Genomic DNA, 21,233 nt, shown 5'->3' with positions numbered 1-21,233 from the left:
GCATCATCATAACCAACCATTCTCCATTCACCCCCATTTTCTGTCCTTCCTCAAAAGACATTCCCCTCTTTCCCAATGCCCCTTTTACCTCATCCATCCATCTCATCCTAGGTCACTCCCTCATGTTCACTTCTTCCACACCTCTTTTACTAATCTTTCTTCACTCATTCTTTCCATGTGTCCAAACCATCCTAATACTCTTTCATCAACCCTATCTCCCAACTCCCTTTCCACTCCTGTTCTCCTCCTCACCTTCTCATTTCTCACTCTATCCAACCTAGTAACCCCTATCATACTTCTCAGGCATTTCATCTCAAACACATTCAAACTCCTTCTCTCTTCCTCTCTTATGTTCCATGTTTCTGCCCCATACAGTGGTGTTGGGACAATCACTCCATACAATCTCCTTTTAGCATCCATTCCCAAATGTCTATTTCTCATTACACTTTTTAATCCCCCAAGGCATTTACTTGCTTCTCTCAATCTACATTCAATCTCCACCCCTACTCCTCCCTTTCCTGCCACATTTGCATCCAAGTATCTAAAACTATCCATTTCCTCTAGTTTCTCTCCTTTAATATTCACTTCCAATCTGCTGCCACTTTCTCCCCTTGTTCATCTCATCACCTTATTTTACCCATATTTATCTTCAACTTGCTTCTTTTGCACACCTTCACAAACTCTGTCACTAACTTCCTCAATCCTTCCTCTGATCCTGCTACAAGTGCAGTGTCATCAGCAAACAACAACTGGCTTATCTCCCACTTTTCTCCATTTTCTTTAACCATCTCCAATCCCCAACCCACTACCATTGCATTCACCTCTCGCACCACCCCATCCATGTATAAATTGAACAGCCAGGGTGACATAACACATCCCTGATGAGGTCCCGCCTTTACCTCAAACCACTCACTCTCTCCATTTCTAATCCTAACACAAACTACTACGCTCGTAAAAACTCTTAACTGCTCTTAACAGCTTCCCTCCTAGCAATATATCTGCAACACCTCCCACAGTGCTTTCCTGTCTACCCTGTCATAAGCCTTTTCCAGATCCATAAAAGCCCAAAAAACATCCCTACCTTTTCCTATAGCTTTCTCACATATCTGTCTTATCACAAAAATCTGATCTACACATCCCCTACCTGTGCTGAAACCACACTGTTCCTTACCAATTACTCCTTCTGTTCTCCTAATCCTCTCAATCAAGACCCTTCCATAAGCTTTCCCAACTACACATAACAAGCTGATCCCTCTGAAACTACTACATTCGCACTTGTAAAGTGGAACTATACAGGCACTCCTCCGGCACTCTACCCTCTCTTAAACAAATATTAGGTAAGATATATAAATATATATATATATATATATATATATATATATATATATAGACTGGAAGTGAACATTAAGGGAGAGCGACTAGAGGAAGTGGATAGTTTTAGATACTTGGGTGCAAGTGTAGCAGGAAAAGGTGGAGTGAAGGTGGAGGTAGAATGTAGATTGAGAGAAGCGAGTAAATGCCTTGGTGGATTAAAGAGTGTAATGAGGAATAGACATTTGGGAATGGAAGCGAAGAGGAGACTGTATGAAGGAGTGATTGTGCCAACAGCACTGTATGGGGCAGAAACGTGGAACATAAGAGAAGAAGAGAGAAGGAGTTTGAATGTGTTTGAGATGAGGTGTCTGAGAAGTATGGTGGGGGTTACTAGGCTGGATAGAGTGAGAAATGAGGAGGTGAGAAGGAGAACAGGGGTGAAAAAGGATTTGGGAGATAGGGTTGATGAAAGAATATTAGGATGGTTTGGACACATGGAAAGAATGAGTGAAGAAAGACTAGTAAAAGAGGTATGGAAGGCAGATGTGGAGGGAGTGAACATGAGGGGACGTCCTAGGATGAGGTGGATGGATGGGGTGAAGGGGGCTTTGGGGAAGAGGGGAATGTCTGTTGAGGAAGGAAGGGAGAGGACGGAAGACAGAGGTGAGTGGAGAATGGTTGTATATGGATGATGTTGTGATTGCATGAGGAGGAATGGGCGGGGGTGTGGGGGGTGGGGTAGTATGTGTGAGTAAATTTTGACGCAGCCCGAAAGGGATTTCTCCCCGTCCTCTCCTTATATGCAAGGGGGGACGGAGAGGGGGGGTCGCCGATTAAATGAAGCGGCCTTGCTGTGGATGTGCTGTGTCTTGCGACACTGCTTCTGACCCAGGGCGGTGGGCAGGGTGCAGGGATGACCCGTCATCCAGGAGGTGCTCAGATGAGAGGGAGGGTGGGAGGGGTGTGGAGTGTATCTAGGGATGAAATGGGTGGGAGTGTTTTTATGCCTTTCCCTTTTTGGCTACCTCCCTTGGAAGGGGAAAAAAGCCTTGGTATATGTATGTATGTATATATATATATATAAATATATATATATATATATATCCACAAGTAACAGGCTGCGCCCGATCCAACTATGCAGGAGTCTCAGCCCTTCGGGCGAGCTCCCCAATCAGTCGCGTTTTCCATTACTTCACATTTTTTGGCGTTAATATTATTTTCCACAATCACCTCTAGTCATATTATTGTCTAGATTTTGTAATACTCTCGCTTATTTTTTATTCTTCTCAATGCAATATCTGCAATCACATTAGTTTAGGTTGTACTATCATATCATCTACACCAAAAATATCATGGTTGAAGGTATGGGTTAGCTGGTGTAGTGCAGGGCAAATATGTGAATATCATCATTATCAGTGAAGAGCATATGCCTCACTCGTACACTGGTGCCATTCCCCACAGTTCCCTAAGCAAACCTCTGTCCAGCTACCATTCCCTATTCTAATCAACTCTTGATAGGATCATTCAACTTGCTCTAATTCTTTGGGCATTTCCATCTCCACTGAGGGTTGTCTCTTGTAATATCCCTGTGAGTGGAATCAATCTTAGGAAGTTTCCATATGTCCACATAATTAGTGTACATTCACAAATTGTACTGACTTACTTTGGCTGAGTCTCACCAAACAGTTGTTGGTTTGATACATAGTCATACCTAAACTATCCTATAATTTTCCTAAGTCACTTAGTGCCAAAGACATCAAGATTTTTCTTCAAATCAGCATTCATTGCTTATGTCACACAGCCATACAGCAAGACATGGAACACAACTAACTTGAGGATCTTAGTGTCTCCTGCAAAGTGTCAACAATGCCATATGCCTGTACTCTGGTAGAGGAAGTCCATAACATGACCATGGGTCATGCCAATCCTTCAAAGGACTTCCTGATGTGAATCACCACCAAAGTATGCAAAGCTTCCCAAAACCTTGGTGTCTTTGCCACATTCATGGAAAGCTGAATTGTATCATTCAGTAAACCCCTAATGCCAGCTGCCCTTTTCAACTTTCAAGTTGTAACCTCTAACCTCAGAGCACATGGAGTTTCATCCATGACTCAAGCACCAGCTGGGGGAAAATGGCTGCTCTGAGGCTCAGCTATGTTCAACCACTCAAGATACTTGGCCCTGCAAACTCTCCACCCATCCATGTGATACTAGTTGCCCATCAGCTGTTCAGATAATACCAAGCTGGATCACAGCTTTGGAGTGGAATTTCTTATGGGCTCAGTAAGCAGGTCTGAGATAATTCATATATAAAATGGCCCTCAATATCTTCAATATTTCTCCAAGGTTCAGAATTTCATGAGAGAGTATGAAAGAATTAAAGGAGTGCTCACAAGTTAGGAAACCAAGTAAATCCCGGTCCACCAACCTGAGTACAACTTTTGAAGTAGGGAGAGGGGTAGGTTAGTAGTTGGAAGAAAAGGGATAAATGGTTCATCATAGGAAGAGACAGGATAATACAGCCAATGTACCTCACTATGGTTGTTTAATCCAGGTTGGTAAGGTTGTATGGATGATGTGACGTACATGTGAATTATTGAGCAATAGAATGTCTGTGGTTGTGAATGGTGTCTGAAACTAGTGTTGGCCTATTAACCCTAATCATACTGATAACTGTAGGTGCAAACACTGAAAAGCAATACTTTTATATTTCACCTTTGATGTTCACTATTGAAGGAAGGGGTTTAGTAACCATGAAAGTGTGATTTGAACAATCATTTAGCACTTTCCAGGGAATATTACCTGCTGCTTCATAAGGACTTCACCCTGAATATTACAATTAGGTAAATGATGATGATACGGTTTATAGTCAAACTCCCCCTATCAGGAGGCTAGGGTGATGCCCCTTACTGAAGACTTTGTAGAGTGGAATTTTATGTTGTCCAACTCATTGACAACAGGGTTCAAACTACAGTCACCTCAATCTCCACCACAAGTAGCGATGCTCGAACCTGCTTGGCCATGCATTTAGACTCATTTCAAACCATGATGGGATGTAGTTTACACAACAGCATTTCACTATAAAGTTGGAATAAGACAATCACATTATTTCAATTTTAATATAAAATGTGACATTTAATACAAACTAACAAATTATACAAAATATATATACTATAACAAAGTTCAAGAAACTAAGAAGAAAAAAAGAAACAATACATAACAATCAGTAGAAATCACTGTATGTTCTACAAATCTAATGTTGGCAAAATGAAATATCAATGTAGATTTGGCACATCCAGTTTCTTTAAAAATATAAAAATGACTTACAAAATGAATGAAGATCTTCTATACACTTGACCATGAGCATTTCAATTTAAAGCAAAACTAGGAGAGGACAGTTTCACTCACACATTCTATATTTGATAATCTTAGAATCTTAGGAAAATATATAATACAGGAACTCTGATAGCAAAGATCATAAAACCCTTTTCCAACTAGGTAACTTCACTGTTAATAAATAATAAGGGCTTCACAAAGACAATAAAAAGATGAAACCTACTGACTTATGGTTTGACATTTCAGACTTGTGTTCTAAAAATGTTTCCAACAGACTGCAACTAATCAAGTTTCACTCTGCAGGCTTTTCCCATAAGTTAAAAAACTACAGTAAGAGCTAATGAGCAAACATATAATACAAATAATGTATATTTACAATGTTACAGAGAAAAGGAAGCTATGTGGCAGGTGGGGCTATGACAACAAGGGAACCAATCACTTGTGATTGAGCATGAAATCTGTTTAGTATTCCCCATAAAACAACTTTACGGGAGTCAAAATGATCAAGATTTAAATAGCATGCAGGTATTCACTAGTTATGTACAAACCGGGCTATAATCAATAAAGATTAATTCAAATTTACATACACCAACAAACATGCCAATTGTCTTGTATGAGTCATCTTTTCACTTCATGCATCCCTTCAACTTGGTGGCATACAAAATGGTTTCTGTTTTGGCTATTGCTAGAAAATTTTAGTCTGCTGAACTGAAATGAATTATGTAGTGAAATGCTTGTGCCAGTTTATTTTGCTGAGGAGTGACCTACTTGAGTGACGGAGATTAATATAATCTTAATTACCAGTACTGCCTTCAAACCTAGTTTTTTTATATGGAAAAAAGTAGCAAGCACACACATAAGAGTTGTAGAGGTATACAGCCACTTGAGTATCCCAGATATAGTGCACAGCAGAATTGTGAGACAGAAGAGTGTAGTTTTCATAAAGTAAGAGATTGTGTAGAAGGGAATACCAGAATGAGTTATGTAACAGGTTTGATGTACTGAATCTTCTATTTGTGGGGGAGGATGAGGACATGAATAGTATCTTAAAGGATACAGAGAAAGTGGGTATTGAGTCCACAAAAGAAATTGTTGGATATGAGACAAGAAGGAGAAAAGAAGTACAACCACTCCTCGTTTAACGACGACAATTGGGACCAGCGCGCCATCGTTAATCGAATTGGTCGTTAAGCGAAAGTGTATACATATACGTACATGTACTGTATGTACAATGTCCAGCAATACATGTATCTTTATTTTCGTGTATTTTCCCTCTTTTATACAGAACATTAAAGCTTTATTTACTGTTTATTTATGGTGGTTAGGTTCCTGAAATTACCGTATATGACCAAATCCGCGTATGCTGACATTCCATATTGAATACCGGGGTATTTTTTTAGTTTCGACCATGGGCGCAATATAGCAATAGAAAATTAATTATTAATTTTGTAAATTAAAATGTATCAACGTAATATGCAATTTTGTGGGCGGAAATGAAAGTAAAAAATACCATGCTACAAGAAAATATGCTAATGAACGAAGTCGGTAGCATAGGATTGGGACGCCATCTTGTCGTCTGCCAGCGTCTCTCACGACGATGACAACGAGGATGAACCGGATGACATTTAATTTGCAGGTAATGATTTATCAAACACAGGTCAGGTTAGTTTAGTTTAGGTTAGACGAATTCATCATCCTTTTATTTCTTCGACATCGGCATCTATCATAACAAACATGGTGTACCATTCGTCCGACATGACTTCGTTACTTACGAAATTTGTTTTAGCACCTTTTTTTTCAGCTCACAAAATTGCATATTACTTTGATACATTATAATTTACAAAATCAATAATTAATTTTCTATTGCTATATTGGTCGAAACTAAAAATTTACCACTAACAGTATATACCCCAGGTAGTTTTTGCAGCTTGCAGGATGGTAATGTAGACCTAAGCTTCAGAACACTTTACCTCACAGCTAATATCCACCGTACAAGTTCAATTATAAAATCATACAAATTTACCTCAGCCAACTTAATTATCGTACATGACGTCGTAACTTCGGGAGATTTACGTTAAACGTCTGTCATAAAGCCCGTCGTAACTCTGCGTCGTCGCTAACCGAGTAGGTCGTTAAACGAGGAGTACCTGTATAGTGCAACAAAGATTACAGTGAGGTTTCAAAGAAATAAGAAGAAGAAAGAAGCATCTACAAAATACAGAAAGCCAAGAAAGTAGGAAAAGATTAATATCATGCAGGAAAAGGGCAAAAAAATTATTCAAACGGAAATAAAATGAACATCTTGAGAAAGAACTTGATAGAATAGTGAGGGACTGGGAAGAAGGAAAGATTAGAGAACACCGTAAAAGACTAAATGCAGTCAAGATGGGCTTCCAAGCATGCAACTGGATGGTCAAAAGAAAGGATGGAGAAATGGTACATGGCAAAGAAGAAGATTATCCTATAATTTGAAATCTTTTTTTTTATTCATCATCATGAAATTATACGATTAATTTCTTTAATCATATTCAATTCCATCTTGAAACCCTTGTGCGTGCATAGAATTTTTCTTTGTATGCTAATTGTAAAATATGTGTGCGAGCATACACACACACCTTAGAGGAAACATGGTCAACCTGAGATGGCTTTGTCATGTTATGAGAATGGATGAGAATTGATATCCTTGAAGGATTTGCAAATCAGTGGTTTTAGCAACAAGAGCAAGGGGACCCAAGGAAAAGGTCAATGGATGAGGTGAATCAATCAGTTCAATCAATTGTTGTCTTTCTCATAAGTTTCACTGACTGGAAATCTGCAGCCCGACAATAGCTGGTAACAATCCTTAGGGCTTTCTGCAGATACCTCTGGGAGGAAATTTTGAGCTAATATCTACATTGTATTAGTGAGGTACTATTTCTATGTCACTAACTGAAAGTAAAAGAGGGAGGGAAGTTGTTACTTGTTCTCTACTCTCGTTGTGTTAAAGGTGGAGGAAATACTAAGTTCCTAAACCCTTGGGTTCAGTCCAAATATCAACTTTCAGCCTCTCAGGGCTATACCTCCAAATGGAAGAGAAATTGATTGAACTTGAAGATGGGTGACAGGAAGATGACTCTGATGTCCTTCTCACAGGACAACCTCGTGCAGGTATCTGTTGTGATTTCCAAGGAGTGAGTGAAACCATCTGGATGCTGAACAAATGAAAATGAGTTTAAGTGACAGTGAGTTGAAGAAGAATGTATAGTTTAATGTGATGGATGCACCGGGGATGAATGGGCAGTATTAAAGGGGAAGAAATAAATTACAGTTTCCAAACACTTCAAGCAAGGAGGAATGTAAAGACAAATGTGATCAGTGGAAAGGGTGATTTTCCTCTCCTGTGCTTAGTTACTTTGCTTGGTGGGCAGAGGTGTAGGAGTTTGGGAAAATGTAGTTTATGTATTTTCTTTGAACCTAACACTAAATAATTCAGACCACTTTATAGATTCTGTTATGGCCAATGCCAGATGATTTTATTTAGCTTAAAGAAACATCTGTGCTCTCTTGGGCTGAAGAATTTAACAACTATCATGGTTAATCCTTAGTATCCGAAGACACTGACGTCAGCGTCATGAGTGGGTATATGAGGATGCTGGCTTTGGCATCCTTATTATATTGTATTTTGTAGTTGTAGTTGAGTGACCTCCATATTCAGTGAAAAGGCTTAATCACGTTTTCAGTGGTTATCAACATTCAGGGTGAAAGAGAAGGAGTATTACAGCTGTAACTTTATATTCTAAAATGTGCATATTGTGATGCATCATCAAATCATTGTACATCAGACACCCTAACACTGCATGCGAGAATTTGACTCGTATTGAAGAGGTTAACTCCTGAAACAATAATAGGTACCTGCTTATGATGGTCCTCTGAGCTGGTTGGCAGAGAACCATCTCCCTCCTGTCCATTTTCAAAACCTACTAACCCCCTTACCTCTACCTACAGGTACAGTCCTGAGGGGTTAGCATTTGGTCTCAGAACTGGGCCCAATATTTCTCTCAATCTACATCAGCTATATTTTTTCCACTTTTTCACATAAGGACTACTATTTTCAACCAGTGATAGGGAAATAGTCCCACACTAAGATAGATAACAGTCCAATGTTTCTTCCCAGAGATTTATAGGACCTGAGGACTATTACCAGCAACTGTGGGACTGTGGGTTTCCAGTCAGCAAAACTTGAGGCAACAATTATTCTTATTTAGATCAATTTTCTACAGCATTTAGTCCTCTTTAAATATTATGGTCAGGTAAATGCCAGACAAATGTTTTTCAGCTTAGAGAAACCTTACTGTGCTTTCACAGGTGAAGGCTATTCAAATGAATGGTGATTCCCTAACTAAAGTGATTATGAAGGTGAGGAGCCTATATCAAGAGGCATGTAGCTGTGGCCAAAACCACTTTTGCCCTATGTACTTGGACTGTTGGGGCAGGTGACAGTCACTGCTGGGAATCAGAGAGAGGTAGGGTATTCGAACCCACAACTAAGCGAATGCGAGACCAGCACACTTCCAATTATGCCACCAGCACACTAGAGTGATTATAATGAACAATACATGGCAACAAGAACGTTTGTAATAAGAGTATACTATGTTAAATTCCCTGCTTCAAAAAGTCCTTCAAAAGGAAGCACCATCCTAGCCCTCACTGAGAGTAGGGAGTTCATGACATAAGAAGAAGAAGAAAAAAAAATAATAATAAAAAAAATAAAAAAGTGAATGTGATTAAACTTCACGATGACCATGAGTTCTACATAATACTGTACTTGATGCAGATGTATGTATGCACAATGATCACTTAATATTGATTTTGTATAAATCATAAAGCCTTTTTCTAACATGTTCAGCATAGTGACAACCCCTCAGCAAAATTAAATAATTTGGTATCCAATATGGCAATATCTTTAAAATGCACCAGCATATCAAAGGAGTTACCTAAGGTTCATTTCCTTTTCAGTACAGTGATACCTCCTCAACTTTAGAAAATTGATAAGCATTAGCCAGAACAGAATTGGTAAAATGCATCGGGGAGCATGGCAGCTAAACAGACTAGGTTGCCAGTGTCTAGGGGCAAGAAACCAGAGGTAGATGGTTCAAATCTGCTAGTAAGGGGGCATGATGACAGATATTAAAGGCATAAGGTTTTAAACTCCCAAGCTCTGATAAAAACATTCATGCAGAGCAACCTCACAGTGTGTGTAATGGCTAAAATGTCGGAAAAAGTTGTTACATTGTTATACAAAGAATTAGTTAATAATGAATGACATCATATGAAAGCACAAATACTTATTATAATATTTACAAAAATACTCAAGAAATCAACTTAAAGGTTACTCATAACAAAAACACATAGAACATCAAATAAGGAAGAGAGAAAATACTATAAAACATCCAGGATACTAACTTCTTCTCTATATGACTTTCACTTTTTTGTTGCAATTTTCATCACACATACTTTCTCTGGCAACCATCAGGTGATTTTGTTTAGCTGGGGGAAACTTCACATTTTGTCTAAATGTTAAAACTAATTTGACTAACTCCCAAGCTGAGATTTAGGTAATATTTGTTCTGGCTGTCATAAAATCATTTGTCAAAGTGTTACAGTGATTAGAATATCTGTCAGAGACTGGGAACTGATGACAAGTCCCTGTATGTGATAGTCCTACAAGACAAATGTCAGGGAATCATCTCTCTGCCATCCATCTTCAAAACCCATCAACATCTTCAATTACATCTGGAGGTACAACTCCAAAGAGCTGATACTTGGTCTCCAGACCAGGCCAAAAATATCTCTATCAACTTTGTATTTCCACCTTCTTTTCACTCTAGGAGATATGACAACCAGCAACTGCTCCCCTCCTCTTACATCTACAAGCCAGTGACAGAAAGTCTCCACACTAATGCAACACAGACAATAGTACAATGTTTCTTCTGAAGGATCTATGGGAGGCCCCTGAGGACAATTGTCAGCCACTGTGGTGCTGCAGGTTTCCAGTTTGTGAAACTTTAGGCAACTATTAACATTATCATCATCATCATCAGAGACTAACAAATGAATGAATGTTGTTGTTGTTGTTATTGTTCTTGATTTGCCTATAGTGACATTTAGTAATAACACGGGAGCAGTGGAGGAAACTGATCATCTTTATAGGCTCCTACCAAATATCCTCCACTTCAGATAAATTGTGCTTATGCCTGTATTTACCTAATTGTAGTATACAGGAAAAGAGCAATGCTTGTTGGGTCCCATCTCCTACTCTCCAATTTATCATACCTAGCCTGTGTACTACTAGTACTGTGTAGTCTATGAAGATATGTCCAATAAATATGTATGAGTGGGGAGCTTGCACTATGTAATGCTTAGCTTTATCTAAGAAACTGCATTTACCCTGTGTGCTCAGCTAGCCATAGCAGTCACTGGTAGCTATTAGAGGTCAAACCTAAGCTTCCATAGTTACAAGGCAAGATCAAAGTGTAACATGCTACTGTGGAACACATTCAAAAGTATATGTATTTATCAGTGGCCTTTTTTCCCCTTGTAATGGTGAATAGCTAAGTCAAAGCATGCCTTGACTCTTCAAGGGAGAAAAATACAGAAAGGGATATCCACAATCTCCTTACTCTGCTCTATGTTGATGTTTTTCCAGCTCATATATAGATGCAGTGATGGGTTATTCCTCCCACCACATAAGTATGAGAAAAAAAAAAGAGGTGGTGTCATAGGAGTGGTACTGGAGAGATTTAAGAAGAACAACAGAAATGAGGGACAGTGAAATTGAAAAAGAATCTCAGCATTCCTCATGAGGAGGGTGGAGGAGTGTGGAGTGTATTCAGGGATGGAATGGGTGGGAATGATTTTATGCTTTTTCCTTTTTGGCTACCTCCCTTGTAAGGGGGAAAAAGCCTTGGTATATGTATGTATGTATGTATGTATGTGACTGGTTTGTATGGGTGCCACAAAAATCCCCAAAGTATTGAGTGAACATAACTATGCAGCTAATACTCCTTTATGGGAACATTCCAAAGTCAAACACAGAAAATAACAGACCATAACAATAAACTGCTATCACATATTCTGGCTAAACTCTCTAAAAAGCTGTAAAAATATTTTCTTTGGGTATGAAGATTTAATATCATGCAAAGAAAATTAAACATGAATACATATGAACTAGTGCAGTTCTAGACGAGTACATATAAACTAGTACAGACGCTCCTCTACTTACGTTCATTTGTTTTACGTTTTTTCGATTTTACGTTTGAACTGACTAAAAAAAAATTGTAAAAAAAAAAATTTGAGTGAATTTTTTAGTTTAGCGCACTCTCCGTAGTTCAAACGATACTTACACATGACGCTGCGTCCATTGTTTACATGGCACAAACGACAGACTGAACGTGCCTTGCCTCCTCCTCCTCCCCCTCCTCCTCCACCATCTCAATTTATGTTGCTTGAATTTAATTTATTTGAAATTAATGTTATTATTTTACAATGTTATGTGTATAATTAATGATTTAGGGGTGTTTTATAAGATACGGTAATAGAATTTACGGATGTATAGTGCAGTAACAACTTACGTTCATTTTCAACTTACGTTCGGCCGTTTGGAATGTAACTAAAACGGAAGTTGAGGAGCGTCTGTACAGTTCTAAAGTCAGTCATTTGTACCTTTAGAATAGACAGACACTGCGAATCAACATCACTGATAAACCAACAGCACCATTACCAGTACTAGATCAATTCTTCACTTATTCAATACATGTAATAATAGGTAAAACACAAAAATTATTCATAACAGACTGGTCAACATTAGAAAAAAAAAAAAAATCCTGGTGCTTATCAGTAGTAAATCAACTTCAATACAAAATTAAAAAAAAAAAAAAAAAAAAAAATCAACAATATTTTTCTTTGTATATGAAAAATAAAAACATTCAAATTTCACTTTTTTCAACTTTCACGTGCATTTTTCAATATACAACAAAGAATTTACTTTTTTCAATACAGCATAAATTCTTGATAGGTCTAAATTTTCAATAGACCTGTATTTTCAATCATATGTAGAGACTGTGATGGAAAGGTTGTATTAGAACACATACCTTGCTTTCCAAGTCATTGAACATGTTCATCTTGATTATCTATACATTTTCAATCACTACCCATTCAAACTTGATCATATGATTAAAACTGGAAAAAATTCATATTACCTGGGATATACTGCTCTAGAATGGGAATACTACATGAAAATAATATTTAAAAAATCAGTCAAAAGACTAAATAATTGATGATATATAAAATGACTAACTGTATATATGCCTGGATGAGGAACTAATGATGTAAATAATGTACAAATCACATTTAAGCCAATTTACAGCTATTATGTAATTTCATGCATTACCATTCTAATCCTTTTCTAGAGTGATGTCATAGCCGGAGGTCTTGCATAGGCTTTAGGAATAAAACCATATTTTCGTGTCTTAGGTGCATAAGCCCACAACCATCCATCAACTGTCTGATTTGTCAAGTCAGCATATATCCAATCTCCTCGTCGAACGGATAAGTCATCTGGGGCTTGAGCCTGTGAACACAGGTGAAGTATACTTATGTATTAAGTGCTCTGTTACCTAAAAATAATAAACAATCAAACAAACAAACAAATACACATATACACACATGAGATGAACTTCGACATCCTTCCTCAACAGACATTCCCCTCTTTCCCAATGCCCCTTTTACCCCCATCCATCTCATCTCATCCTTGGTTGCCACCTCATGTTCACTCCTACTTCTGCCTTCCACACCTCTTTCACTAATATTTCTTCAATCATTCTTTCCATGTGTCCAAACCATCCCAATACTCTTTCATCAACCCTATCTCCCAACTCCCTTCCCACCCCTGTTCTCCTCGCATCCTCATTTCTCACACTATCCAACCTAGTAACCCCTATCATACTTCTCAGGTACCTCATCTCAAACACATTCAAACTCTTCCTCTCTCATGTTCCATATTTCTGCCCCATACAGTGCTGTTGGCACAATCACTCCTTCATACAATCTCTTCTTAGCATCCATTCCCAAATGTCTATTTCTCATTAAACTTTTTAATACCCCAAGGCCTTTACACACTTCTCTCAATCTACATTCTACCTCCACCCCACTCCCTTTCCCACCACATTTGCACCTAAGTATCTAAAACTATCCACTACCTCCAGTCTCTCTCCCTTAATACTCAGTTCCAGTCTGCTGCCACTTACCCCACTTATACATCTCATCACCTTACTTTTACCCACATTTATCTTCAACTTCCTTCTTTTGCACACCTTCCCAAACTCTGTCACTAACTTCCTCAATCCCTCATCTGATCCTGCTACAAGTGCAGTGTCATCAGCAAACAACAGCTGGCTTATCTCCCACTTTTTTCCATTTCCTTTAACCATCTCCAATCCCTGACCCATATCTAACTAAAAATAAAAAAGGGACCAAGGATGAGCATGAGCAGTAGGACTAAAAATGGGTAGGGGACCAAGTGTAATGCTGGGTATTGTAAATATGTGTAGGTTTAGAGACTTAGGAGCATATCAGGAATCAGGGTCCTCATGAATCTAAGTATATGTAGACCATAAGTTGTATCAACCCCTCAGCCCCCCTAACTTAGATAGGGATTAGTGACTCTCTACACACACAGGCCCACCTTTCCTGCACCTCACCCTTCAGGTCGGTGGTTGACAATGCTGCCTGGCTTGGGTATTTTCCCTTGTCCAAATCCATGACTATTGAGCTAGGATTATCGACAAAATTCTATGAATAAAAAAAAAAAAAAAAAAAAAGGGAAGTGTGGAGAAAGAGGTTTTGTCAGGTGTTAATGGTGATGCACTGGAGGCTGAACTAGTTCCTGATCCAGAACCAGAAGCTGCTCCCATAAGTGCCAAGAAGAAAAAGAAAAAGAAGCAACAAGCTGAGGAAGCAGAATATTGATTTTTTGTATCAATATTTTTTCCTCTTCTCTGTCTGGGGTATTGTCTGCATGTTATTCTGGGGTTAAAAGCTGCTCAGTAGCATGCAGTTCATACTTTAGGGTCTATATGAGGTAGGGGAGAAAGAATACTGCCACCGAGTGTTTCTCACATGAGTTGTAAAAGGTGACAAAAAAGGGATGAGGGTACGACTAGGCGTACCCTCATCCAACCAGAACCCTAAGGTTTGGGTCTTTTAATGTGTGTGGATGTGATACAGATGAGAGTAAAAGGGAAGAGATTGGCAGTATGTTGGCGAGAAGAAAGATGGATGTGTTGACATTGAGTGTTTGAGTTTGGAAGTGTAGTTGGGAGAGTGTCAGGAGTGAAGAGAGAATGAGGGAGAGAAGGGGTGGCTATACTAGTAAGTGATGAGATAGTAACATGTGGTGGAGTGGAGGGACATTTCTTCAATGTTCATGTGGATGAAGGTGAAACTAGGAAGGAGATGTGGGTTTTTGTAAGTGCATATTGGCCTAGAAATGAGAAGAGTGTAAAGGAAAGGGAGGCTTTTTGGATAGATTTAAATAAGTACATAGAGGGTTTAGGGAGAAATGTCAATGTAGTAATATTGGGATATCTCAATGCTAGGGTAGGAGATGAACCAATGGACAGAGTGGTTGGGAAGTGTGGAGTTCCAGGAAAAAGTTATAGTGGAGAGATGATGGTGAAGATGTGTCTAGAGTTCATGATAGCAAATACAGTGGTTAGGAAGAAAGTTAATCCAAAGAACACATGGGAGAGGGTGGTGGAAAGGTGGTAGATAGGGCTTTAATGGACTATATAGTGGTAACCAGGAGAAGGGTAGGAAGAGTTTTGGATGTACGTTTTTTTAAGGGGAGAGAGTGGGAGAACATCAGATCATTTTCTGGTGGAAGATAAGTAGAGAGTGGAGGAAAGATGGAGAAAAAAGAAAAGGACAGAAGGTAGGGAGGTGCTTAAAGTAAACTGTTTAATTGAGAAAGGGAGGAGTACAAGAAGAATCTGAGAGAAGAGTGGGAGGGAATGAAGAATAGAGTACAACTAGGAATGGAGGAGAAATGGGGATGGTTCAAGGAGGGAGTCACAAGGTGTGTAAAGATTGTGTTTGGAAAAAGAAGGATGGGAGAAAATAGAAGGAAAGAATGTGAGAGATGGGGTGATGAAGCAAAGAAGGTTGCAGAAGGGAAGAAATGAGCATTCACAATTTGGTTACAAAATAGGACAAAAGAATCATATGAGAAGTACAAAGAAAGGAGATGAGAAGTAGAGCATAAGATAAAGGAAGCAAAAAGGACATCAGATGTAAAATGGGGTAAGAGTATGACAGAAAATTTGGAAGGTAATAAAAAGATGCTTTGGAAGGAAATTAAGAAAGGAAGAGGAGGCAAATCATGTAGAGAAGAAAAGGCAAAAGCTGCAGATGGAAGACATGGCAGTAAGAGGAAGATGGGCAGAGTATTATAGGGAGTTGCTAAATGTGAATGAGGATAGGGAGGGAAAGGTAGTTTAGTAGGAAGTGCTTAGAAAATGACAGTGATGAATGAGGAAAATGCAGGAGAAATAAGGAAAGCAGTTGTTAAAATGATGATAGCAGGTAAGGCACCTGGGTTAGATGGATGCCATGCAGAGTGTCTTAAAAAGAGAGGTGCAGTGATGGTGGATTGGCTGGTGAGGTTGTTTAATGTTTTGTCTAAAAGAGGGTAGAGAACTGGAGGAGTGCCTGTATAGTCCCGCTTTACCAGGGAAAAGGGTACAAGTGTGAGTGTAGTAGTTTCAAAGGGATCAGTTTATTGAGTGTAGCTGGGAAAGCTCATGGGAGGGTTTTGATTGAGAGGATTAGGAGAGGAACAGAGAATAATTGGTGAGGAACAGTGCAGGTTTAGGACAGTTAGGGGATATATGGATCAGATTTGTTTGGTAAGGTAGATATGTGAGAAAGCTTAAGGAAAAGGTAAGGTTATTTTTTGGAGCTTTTATGTATTTGGAAAAAGCTTATGACAGGGTAGATATGAAGGCACTGTGGGAGGTATTGCAGATGTATGGAATAGTAGGAAAGCTGTTGAGAGCAGTCAAGAGTTTTTATGAGGGTAGTAGAGCCTCCCCGTCTTGGGTATTGGCTGCATGTTATTGTGGCAAAGTAGCATGCAGCTGATACTTTCAGACCTATGTGAGGTGCCCCTATGGACCAGAGCCACACATCATTTTGTCTGTGATAGAGGAAATCTCTGTTCATAGAGAAATTATGAAACTTTATTATACTGTAATTGTCCCTCTGTTCTGCTGTGCCCCCACCCCTTGTTACTGTCCCGTACCATTTCTCTGAATATTAATTTCTTTTCTTCCCCTAACCCTGTGGTGGGGAAAAGAATACTGCCACCAAGTCTTCCCATTTGAGTCGTATGAGGCAATGGGGATAGGACTAGGCATCCTTCTCCCTGTAATCCCAAAGGGGACATTCCTAAAAAAAAGTAAAGGCATGAGAGGGTCTAGGAGTTTTCCAACCAGAATCCTAAGGTTTGGGTCTTTTAATGTGTGTGGATGTGGTACAGATGAGAGTAAAAGGGAAGAGATAGGCAGTATGTTTGTGAGAAGAAAGATGGATGTGTTGGCATTGAGTGAAACTAAGTTGAAAGGGAGGGGTGAGTGTGAGTTTGGGAGTGTAAATAGGAGGTTCTCAGGAGTGAAGAAAGGGCAAGGGAGAGAAGGGGTGGCTATACTAGTAAGTGAAGAGATAGATAACCATGTAGTGGAGTGGAAGGAGGTTTCTTCAAGGTTAATGTGGATAAAGGTAAAATTGGGAAGGGAGATATGGGTTTTTGTAAATATATATGGGCCTCGTAGTGAGAAGAGTGTAGAAGAAAGAGAGGCTTTTGGATGGATTTAAATGAGTACATAGAGGGTTTAGGGAGAAATATTAATGTAGTGGTATTGGGAGACTTTAAAGGTCAGATATCAACAGATATACCATTCGCTAAAAATCATCGTATTGCTCGAAAAAGTACTTTTTAAAAGCATACAAATAAAGTTTTTACCTGTTACAGAAGAATTTATTCAGAAAATTCACTTTTAATTTCGCCTCACATACCACTTTTCCGAAGTCGAGATGTTCTAGTCGATTTGTAATTAGTACCAGTAATCGCCGCTAGGTGAACCGGCGGTGACGTCACAGTTGCCAAACAATCGGACAAAGAGACACACGCTGTACTTCAGCTCAGTCATTCCAATCGAGTTATTCATCTTCATGTTCGTTTTTAATCCAAATTTGTTCGCAAAAATGGCTCATTGTGCATTCCAATTCGGAAGGATAGTATGTATGGTGGAAGAAGAAGAGGAAGAGGAGTTTGATATCGCCGAACATCGCATTGTAAAGCCTTACCAGTTCGAACCGATAATAGGACAGCCCGTTTCTTTGTCGGAATACAGTGCAAGTGAAGATGAAGAAAGTGGTGAACAAAATAGCGAAGAAGAAGGGGAAAGCGATTTGTCAGATTCAGAACCCGAGACCACGGGGGAGGAGACGGAATTCGATGGCGACATTGATTTAGACGGTGCCGAGAATCAAGATGGGCCTACCACCCCTCCTAGACGCAAACGCAAAAGATCTAACCAGTCTCATAGGATTGGGAATACCAACTGGTAAGAAATTCAGTGCATTATTCCTTATTTAGGCTATCATTGCAAGCATGGGATGGGGTCCTTTGTTTTTAAGTAGACGATTTAGGCCCCTATTTCGATTGTAGTCCAGGCCTACATGATGGTATAAGCCTACCAATAAATTTTTGCTCTTTTTTCCAAACTTTTAATTTCAGAAGATTGAGGACATAAGCCGAGGTCCTTCCAAGTCCAGCTCAACCTTTTATTTCATTTGTAGATAAATTAACTTTTTTATTTCCAGGTGTACATGCGGACACTGCCTACCCATGCAAACAGCGAAAGAAAGTGTTTGTTGCAATGAGATGCAGCAGGTCGCAGAGAAATTAGATGAAAAGGGTAACTGCATTATAGACCATGAAGGATTTCAAGTAAATTGCTTAAATGAGCATGTGCTGGAAACAAGTTTCTGGGAATTTCTGCAGAAGCATGGGCCCATAGGTGATGAAGAACCAATGCATGAGTAAGAATCATTTGTCAGTCTCTCTCTAAAATTCCAAGCATGGGGGGAAAAATAAATTATATGAATTGCCTTGTGGCCATTTCTTCCTGCAAGATCGAGATTATTCATTTAAAATACGACACACGACTGACAATGCAAAAATTTGGGAAAAACAGTTGTTTGTCTTCATCTCATTGCGTCGTCTGCTGTTCGAAACAACCCGCCCGTGCGCTTCGGGAACGTTAGGGGAATTCCGCGTTCGTGACGTCAGTTGCCAAACAATATTATTATTCTGAGAGTGCATCGTATCGCCTTTGCATTGTCAGTCGTGTGTCGTATTTTAAATGAATAATCTCGATCTTGCAGGAAGAAATGGCCACAAGGCAATTCATATCATTTATTTTTCCCCCCATGCTTGGAATTTTAGAGAGAGACTGACAAATGATTCTTACTCATGCATTGGTTCTTCATCACTTATGGGCCCATGCTTCTGCAGAAATTCCCAGAAACTTGTTTCCAGCACATGCTCATTTAAGCAATTTACTTGAAATCCTTCATGGTCTATAATGCAGTTACCCTTTTCATCTAATTTCTCTGCGACCTGCTGCATCTCATTGCAACAAACACTTTCTTTCGCTGTTTGCATGGGTAGGCAGTGTCCGCATGTACACCTGGAAATAAAAAAGTTAATTTATCTACAACTGAAATAAAAGATTGAGCTGGACTTGGAAGGACCTCGGTGCAGAGGCTGGCCCCAGGCTTATGTCCTCAATCTTCTGAAATTAAAAGTTTGGAAAAAAGAGCAAAAATTTATTGGTAGGCTTATACCATCATGTAGGCCTGGACTACAATCGAAATAGGGGCCTAAATCGTCTACTTAAAAACAAAGGACCCCATCCCATGCTTGCAATGATAGCCTAAATAAGGAATAATGCACTGAATTTCTTACCAGTTGGTATTCCCAATCCTATGAGACTGGTTAGATCTTTTGCGTTTGCGTCTAGGAGGGGTGGTAGGCCCATCTTGATTCTCGGCACCGTCTAAATCAACGTTGCCGTTGAATTCCGTCTCCTCCCCCATGGTCTCAGGTTCTGAATCTGACAAATCGCTTTCCCCTTCTTCTTCGCTATTTTGTTCACCACTTTCTTCATCTTCACTTGCACTGTATTCCGACAAAGAAACGGGCTGTCCTATTATCGGTTCGAACTGGTAAGGCTTTACAATGCGATGTTCGGCGATATCAAACTCCTCTTCCTCTTCTTCTTCCACCATACATACTATCCTTCCGAATTGGAATGCACAATGAGCCATTTTTGCGAACAAATTTGGATTAAAAACGAACATGAAGATGAATAACTCGATTGGAATGACTGAGCTGAAGTACAGCGTGTGTCTCTTTGTCCGATTGTTTGGCAACTGTGACGTCACCGCCGGTTCACCTAGCGGCGATTACTGGTACTAATTACAAATCGACTAGAACATCTCGACTTCGGAAAAGTGGTATGTGAGGCGAAATTAAAAGTGAATTTTCTGAATAAATTCTTCTGTAACAGGTAAAAACTTTATTTGTATGCTTTTAAAAAGTACTTTTTCGAGCAATACGATGATTTTTAGCGAATGGTATATCTGTTGATATCTGACCTTTAATGCTAGGGTAGGAAATGAACCAATAGACAGAGCGGTTGGGAAGTGTGGACTTCCAGGAAAAAATTGTAATGGAAAGTTGATGATGGAGATGTGTATTGAAAGAGAGTTGATGATAGCATATACAGTGTTTAGGAAGAAAGTCAAACATAAGTACACATGGGAGGAGGTGGTGGATAGAGTGTTAATGGACTATATAGTGGAGGGGAGAGAGTGGGAGAATATCAGATCATTTTCTGGTGGAAGGTAAGTTGAAAGTGGAGGATAGATGGAGTAAAAAGAAAAGGACAGAAGGTAGGGAGATGCTTAGAGTGAACTGCTTAAATGAGAAAGAAAAGGAGAACAAGAAGCTGAGAGAGGAGTGGGAGGGAGTGAAGGATAGAGTACAACTAGGAGTGGAGGAGGAATGGGGATGTTTCAAGGAGGTAGTCACAAGGTGTGCAAAGATGGTGTGTGGAATAAGGAGGACAGGAGGAAATAGAAGGAAGGGTAGTGAGTGGTGGGATGAAGAAACAAAGAAGGTTGTAGAAGACAAGAAGCGAGCTTTCACAGATTGGGTACAAAATAGGATGAGAGAATCATATGAGAGGTACAAAGAAAAGAAAAGAGAAGCATAAGATAAAGGAGGCAAAGAGGAGAGCAGATGTGAAATGGGATAAGAGTATGACAGAAAATTTTGAAAGTAATAAAAAGATGTTTTGGAAAGAAATTAAGAGAGGAAGAGGAGGCGAATCAAGTAGAGAAGAAAAGGTAAACATTGCAGATAGAGAGATGTTAATGGAAGAGATGGCAGGAAGAGAAAGATGGGCAGAGTATTTTAG

The 21,233-nt window shown here is 39.3% G+C and overlaps 1 protein-coding gene across 1 annotated transcript in view; it reads right to left on the bottom strand.

Annotated features, from left to right (window-relative positions):
• Nucleotides 1-12,689: 12,689 nt before the first annotated feature.
• Nucleotides 12,690-21,233, bottom strand: part of LOC143022036 (SH3 domain-containing protein Dlish-like) — a 31,744-nt gene continuing 23,200 nt past the window's right edge. Inside the window, exon 7 of the mRNA XM_076179972.1 lies at nucleotides 12,690-13,258. Within this exon, the coding sequence (XP_076036087.1) occupies nucleotides 13,094-13,258 (165 nt within the window). The 3' untranslated portion in view covers nucleotides 12,690-13,093. The remainder of the gene's footprint in view (nucleotides 13,259-21,233) is intronic.

Source organism: Oratosquilla oratoria, chromosome 43 (genome assembly GCF_046742065.1).
Source record: "Oratosquilla oratoria isolate Oo_2021 chromosome 43, ASM4674206v1, whole genome shotgun sequence".
Lineage (NCBI taxonomy): Eukaryota > Metazoa > Arthropoda > Malacostraca > Stomatopoda > Squillidae > Oratosquilla > Oratosquilla oratoria.
This window is presented reverse-complemented; position numbering and strand designations above follow the sequence as displayed.